Source organism: Corylus avellana, chromosome ca3, assembly GCF_901000735.1.
Source record: "Corylus avellana chromosome ca3, CavTom2PMs-1.0".
Lineage (NCBI taxonomy): Eukaryota > Viridiplantae > Streptophyta > Magnoliopsida > Fagales > Betulaceae > Corylus > Corylus avellana.
Window position 1 is genome coordinate 31,517,186 of NC_081543.1, and position 7,419 is coordinate 31,524,604.

The window sequence follows — 7,419 nt, forward strand, 5'->3', positions numbered from 1 at the left end:
ACAAGCTAGCTAGCTAGCTCTCGTGCCCTTCCAAAACAGCTGGCTCTTTGGGCCTCATAACGAAACTATGTTCAATAATGTTAATGTTAAAATAAATAAATAAATAAAAAAAGAGTGTGAATACGTACCACCCAGGATGATGACAGGGACAAGCTCACATGAGCCCAACCAGATAATACATGGGGTCCCTACGTATACTTTCTCTCTCTCTCTCTCTCTCTCTCTCTCTCTGCGTGTGTGTGTGTGTGTGTGTGAAGAGAGAAAGAGAGAAAGAAAGAAAGAATTTATTCAGGAAGAAAAAAGAAATCAAGTCGCCTAACTTGAGAAGCTTCCAGGGAGGCACCCTGTAAGAAAATCACAGCCCACGCCTTTACTATTTTTCTTTCTCTCTCTCTCTCTTTCTCTCTCTGTCTAGTCTCTCCCTTCCCAAGGTCAACAACAAGAGGAATTTTGCACTCTTTGAAACGTCCATGGGGCATCTAGTTCGGTGTTAGAGTCTTGTTAGTCAAACAAGAATGCACCGACGACCGTCATTGTATAGAGAGCTGCCCTTGCCCTTGTGTTGTTTCTCTTGGGTCTCTCTCTTTGCTTTTCTGCATAATCCCAGCCCGCCCTAGCTAGAAAACATCAGACTTAATTAAAATCTTTCTTCTTAGAAACAAGAAGAAGAAGAAGAAGAAAGAAGGGTTGGTCCCTCTTTAATTTGTTTCTTTTTCCTAATCGGGTCACTTCAAATCTTGCAGATCCAGTGAGAGAAAGCTGAAATTAGTGGGTGAGAAACATGGATTTGGGTTCACATAGAGAAGGGTTTTCCTGTGAAGAAGGTCAGGAGATGATGAGAGGTAAGCTCCCTTTCTCCTTCTACTCCTCCTCCTCCTCCTCTTCCTACGAAGTCGGCGGCAAGCTGATGATGGAGTCCTCCCCGAGAAACGAGGACGAATCCCAGGGCATCAACGTGATGGAGAGAGAGCACATGTTTGACAAAGTAGTGACTCCCAGCGATGTGGGAAAACTGAATCGCCTTGTAATCCCAAAGCAGCACGCCGAGAAGTACTTCCCTTTGGACTCCTCCGCCAACGAGAAAGGCCTCCTCCTTAACTTCGAGGACAGAAATGGAAAGCCCTGGAGATTCCGCTACTCTTACTGGAACAGTAGCCAGAGCTACGTCATGACCAAAGGCTGGAGCCGCTTCGTCAAGGAGAAGAAGCTCGATGCCGGAGATATCGTGTCCTTCCAGCGTGGCCTCGGCGACCTCGGTAGAGATCGTCTCTACATTGATTGGAGGCGCCGCCCCGACGCCCCCGACCCCATGGCTTCGCTTCCCAATCTGTCTCATCCTTACTTTTCCTTCCACCGCCCCATCCCCACGCAGTGGAGTAATGCCAATAATGCTCCTAATTTGCTAATGCGGCCGAGGGACCACTTGCACTTGAATATCAACAACAACAACAATGTCAATCATCATCCTCATCATCCTCATCATCCTCATCATCCTTACCGCAACAGCTACGGCACTAGTACTGCTGCTTGCTGTAATTACATGGTAAACCCCCCTTCACTGATTTACCTGAGATCCGCGGCAGCACAACAGCAACACCACCACCAAGAGCAACAACAACAACTACTGCAGGTGCGGAGTAGGGGGGTTGAGCCACCGGTGGTGTTCGAGTCGGTGCCGGTGGTACAAGGGAAAGTTGCAGCAAAGAGATTGAGGCTATTTGGGGTAAACATGGACTGCCCCATATCGGAATCGGATGCATGCGATGTCATATTGTCGTCCACCTCAATAGCTCCCCATGCTACTATGGCGGCTTTGCAGCCTTCCGGCCAATCAGGTCTCCAATTGAGGCCCTACAACGGCACGCCAATGCCAACCGTGCCCACCGACTTGCTCAATAAAGGGAAGGCATCCATGTCTTTGGATTTCAACATCTAAGAGATCGAGAAATTAAGCTGCAGGCACCCAAAAAGATCCATCCTTGATTGATTGGCTTTAATTCGATAACTAGTTTGTTTGTTAATGCTCATGATGAAGAGTGTGAAGACCCACAAAAAAAAAAAAAAATGCCAGGATTTTACACCATTTTGGATTTTAATTCAGAAGGCACCGGCCGGTGGTGGGTTTTGAAGGATTAGCTACCTAGCGCTAGCAGCTAGCATAAGCAAGAGGCCCTTGGAGATAGAGAAGTCGTCACACTCTCACTATATCCAATTGTCTTCTTTTTATTAACTTTGTATAAAACATATTTATGATACATAACCAAAAAAAAAAAAAAACATATATATATAGATAAATATTACATATTGGATGAAGAGGTAGATCATCATTGCCAGAGATTTGTAGGGCCTTGTTTCCCCAATATGTATCCCATCCATGGCTTATCACTGAAATATTATTTCCGAACGTCTTTTTATTCTCTTTGGCTACCAACTACTCATTCTCTCTCTCTCTCTCTCTCTCTCTCTCTCTCTCTCTTTTGTCTCTCTCATGTTCATTAAGTTTTTAACAACTTTTACTGACCGCTGATCAAACCAGTTTGTGCAGTGCAAGCGACCTGATGCAATTGAAGTTTTGTTTGTTACCTTGGTAGCTAGGTTGTTGTTCTTGTCTCTGCTTCGCTCGGCATGCCCCGCAGGTTTTGCAGATAAAGATTGCTCAGCCTTTAAAAGGTAGGATAACTATATCTTTACTCTCCAATATTTATCTTTCTTCTATATATGTATATCTATTTTCAATTCTTTCAATATATTCCTGCTTGTTTTGCTTCTTTTTTTTTTCCCCTTTTTTAAATGGAGTCCCGCCAAAACGACCTTTCCCCTTCTTAATTCACCGTGCACTACTCTTCCAAGTTCTTCTTGCAGAAAAAACCATCTCAATCTTCACCCCTATATATATATATATATATATATGCTCTCGCGTTAAGCAATTATAATTAATTTTCTAGCTTCCTTCATTTGAGTTGAATGCGATTTTGGTGTCAGAAGACAATTAGAAGGCCTAAGACACTAGCAGTACTAGTACAGCAGCTAACCATTTTTTTTTTCTTAATGAATTACAGCTAACCAAAATTCACTTGCATTAGTTGTGTACATTTTCAACAGTAATCTCATGATTGTATACGCATATCTGATAGATCGAAGAATTTATGGGCTTGTGTTCCTCTATAGTCTTGTCATTCTCTTTTTCTTTCTTTTTCATCATCATCATCATTATGTATATATATATATATATATATATATACTACTTTTTAAATATATCAAGCCCATGTCGATCGTTGCAATAAACAGCCAAGCACCAAACTTTTCCACTAATTTTCCAAGGGCTAGAGTCTTTGTCAACCTTGTAAGGCCATATGTCGAATGACACTCAACATTGATGCATGAACCTCTAGTCACATTAAAAGCTCCCTCACGTGTTCACACACACACAGTGTGGTTTCAAATACAATAACTTTTATACTACAAGACTCTTATAAATTGATCTAACGGCCTATATGGCACTTACCATATTAGTCTTGGACAATTAATTTACCTATTAAATTTTGTTGCTTAAGTTTTTTTCACCATTAAGATATAATTGTCCCCTATATTTGTATGGAAATTGTGGTAAAAATTGTTGGTGGTCTTGAGCCTATCTTAACCCCAAAAGCTAGCTCAAGAGGTGATCAGGCCTTTCCTCACACTTATAAACTGGCCACCAGCCCTTTCCACAACCACGTATAGTACTCCAAACATTTATGCAATATTGCTACTGATCTCGACATGCTGTGTTGCATATATTGCATGCATTTTGCTTGAAAGGTAAGATCTTGGAAGCTTGGCATGCACCATGTTTAGAAAATACGTGGTAATTTGTTTTGGCCTGTAGTATGTATATATGTGTGGTTCATGTCTCTTTATATTATTAAGAACTGTCGGAAGCATTTTATTTTTTTCTCAAAAAAAGCTTCATTTGCTGGATTTATGTTGCCTCTTTCCTTACTCCAAAACTCATCTTTCATCACGTACGTTAGTTGAACCATGTCTTGCTTTGATTTTATGATGAACATGTCTCATCAATCTGGACACAATTAGTCGATTGTTTCATCGTAACTCTTAAGTAAGAAGTCTCCTACTTGAGTTTTGTTTATCTCATGATATATATCTACTTGCTGGTAATTTGAATGTTTTTGGATGACATCAGAAAATTTGAATTTGATTTGCATCTTTTGAAAACAATCTAACTAATTGTGTCAATTGTATCATATATTTTTGGATGAATATTGAATGATAATAAATGTGTTCATGTTGACTTCTTGTGTCATGTTGTGGCATTGCTTAAGAGCCAATTTTATATACTAGTACACTAGAACATTTAGAACATGTTTGAGATTGCGTTGGAAATATAGAGCTTTTAAGTCAAAAAGAGTTTTTGGGAAAAAATTTTATTTTTAAGCTTTTGTTAAAAGTACGTTTTGACAATTTTTAGGTTTTTTAGACCCTTAAAAACACTTTTAATTTTTTTATCAAACGAGTACTTTTGTCTTCAAACGGACTTTTTGAGTGTTAAAAGCACTTTTAGGCTCCTCAAATGCAATCTCAAACAGACCATTAGAGGGAAATCCTTAGAAACTATAGAATATTATACAAGGATTCAATTAAAACAAACATTATATAGAAATATGAAGAGAAGAGGAGAGGAAAGGAGAGCATTTTCGAAAGGTGAAACATCATATACTTACTGAATCACTCAAGCATTTTGAGATGTCTTCCGATCCCCCGCTGTTTGTAGAGATGAGTTTAGTGCTACTAGTTTTATTCCTTTTTTTTTTTTTTTTTTTTTTTTTTAGGCAAATCACAGATTCACAGGTAAAAACTATATCCAAAAGGGTAAAGATGCAACTTATAATTTAGTAAATTAGGGCAATAATATCCGAAAAGTGTAAAAACTATAAGGTACTTTTCATTTTTCCTTAAATGTTTTTGTTTCCTTTTTAATTTAGTAAACTAGAACATTAATAATTAGCTTGTTGCATTTGTGAAGTGTGGAAGCATTTACATTCAATCACAAGATTTATAATTTGATGAGTTTTTTCAAATTGGTACGTTATCCGCTTTCTTTTTAGAGGAATGATCATAAAATTCATTCATTGAACCATTTTCATATAGAGTGATTAGCATCAAATCTTGCTGTAACGCGAAATTGGGAACTTCTGTTCTTCCTATTTTACTTGGTGGAGAGGACATATGCACATACTTGTATAAATTAGAGGAATATGCCACCATTTTTTATTTTTTTTATTATTTTTATTATTATTATTTTTTTTTTATGGCTAGCTAGCAAGAGATAGATCTTGAATCTTATATCCCTTTAAATGTAGAGTTGAATCTGGGCCTAGCTAAGGGCTAGTTAGAGTTACTCCCTAGCTATATGTAGACGAGAGGCTGCTAAAAACAGTATATATACTAAAAGGTTAGTAGCTGCCTTTAAAAGGTATGAATATATCTTAGGTCTTGTTCATTGTGTACTTGATTGCTATTCTCATTTATATTCCAAGCTAGGGTGCACACGCACTGAGGCTGTAAACAATATCATTAAAGTTAGCTAGGAAATTGTCTTCGGATGATTCATGACTTTATTACATGCATGCAAGTCCCACCTATATATATATTAAGCAGCACGGATAATTGATAGTTAGATTTTTCATAAACAGTTCTTTATTCTAGATTTGTACTTATAAAAGTTCTTTATTCTAGATTTGTACTTCTAAAAGTTCTGTAGATTTTATCTCACGTCAGTTTCTAATTGTGGCAATATTCTAGCTAGTCTAATTAGGAAGCTGTTCTTGTTCTGAATTTATCTCTCCGTCTATTTTTTTTTTTTTAAAATTTTTTTTTTCTTGTTATTCTTCTTCTCCTTGTTCTCTTTTGCAAATGAAGAATGTTAAATTAATCTATGGGTTCATACTTTTTCAGGCTAACAAAGGCATTTTTTTATTCTTTAGATGTGTATGAGGAAAAAAAAAGGGAATGCGCTTTCCTATTTATGATTTGGATGGGAGGAAGAGAGAATGAGATCCGATGGGAATGTTTTCAAAAATAAGATAGGAAGCAACTCATTTAATGAAAACATGTGTATGGTAATTGGTATAACGAGACACTTCTAAAGTATTTTAACTTTGAAAAGAGGATAAAACTAAGCTAATATTATAAATAAAATTAGCGAAAGTTCAAGAAGAGAAATGAGTGTTGGTAACAAGCTTTTATATATATATATTTGAATAAGCTCATTTCTTGCCCTGGTGATCAATGTGTGTGCATGCCTTTCTTTTGGAATCAAAAGGAAAGAAGAAGAAGAAGAAGAAAAAAAGTGTTTTGAATAATGTTTTGACTCACAGACCGAGGGATTAATGAATAATTCCAGTAATTACTACATTTTTTGGTCCAAGCCATCAAAAAGAGTGTAGGATGTAACCTGACTTCCTTATTTTCATCTCTTTATTTTGTAGATATTGACAACGTATCATCCTGATCATCGCCATGCATGGTGTACGTTCTTCCGGAAAAATGATGATCATCCATGAGAACTTGAACTTTAGGGATACTAAATATGAAATTAAGCTTCATTGTCCATTTTCCTTTTTTCTTTATCTTCAACCCAACTTCCTCATTTTGCATTAATTTATGAAGGAGTACGTTGCAAATATTTGTAAATTGAAACCCACCAGCGCAATTCTAGACAGCATGTTAATCATTTTTATCTTTGATTTCAAAACTAAATCGATGTCATTAACTAATTGTTACTTGGGATCAAGCTTTAGTAAGCATTAGTTTGGTACATATAAATTGCATACCGATCGAGGGATGATTAAATTGTATAGAAGGAACCGGAGCAGAACATGAATTTTACGGCGAGATATAACTTTAATGCTTAGGTCAACAACATATTCTAGGGAGAGAAGATATATGATCAATAAACATCAAGTCTAGAGTTTTGTGTAGGATTCAAAGTCCCTTGTATATATACCTAGTTGGACTTCCTCTTATATAGATTTTGGACTCAGCAATTAGGATTGTACGTGTTTAACCTTGTAATTGTAGCCACCATTGACTCCCATATATTGTGGGATTCTTCGTTAGTTGCAAATACGTCGGCTCGGGATCCCGTGTGTAAAGTAGAAGTCGATTATGAATAATTGATTTGCTGGTAGATGGATTAAAGGGACTCTAGGGATGAATGTAAGGGTTGGCATTGGAGGTGACGGAAGCAGAAATTGGCTTTCTGCTTTCTGTCTCCACCACTATTTGAAAGTCCGAATGACTTCCATGGCCAACACCTTCCTGATGAAGGGTCAAAGGCGGAATCGGACATATCGAAGTCGGAAGAGATCTGTGTCTTTGTCTATGAAGCTATTCTGTTTGAGCAAAAAAAATGACAAA

At 37.3% G+C, this 7,419-nt stretch overlaps 1 protein-coding gene across 1 annotated transcript; it reads left to right on the forward strand.

The window, feature by feature from the left end:
• Positions 1 to 653: 653 nt before the first annotated feature.
• Positions 654 to 6,737, forward strand: LOC132173926 (B3 domain-containing protein Os03g0120900-like). Its single transcript, XM_059585607.1, has 2 exons — positions 654 to 2,670; positions 6,489 to 6,737. The coding sequence occupies exon 1, from the start codon at positions 782 to 784 to the stop codon at positions 1,934 to 1,936; it is 1,155 nt and encodes a 384-aa protein (XP_059441590.1). The 5' UTR covers positions 654 to 781; the 3' UTR covers positions 1,937 to 2,670; positions 6,489 to 6,737.
• The last annotated feature ends 682 nt before the right edge of the window (positions 6,738 to 7,419 follow it).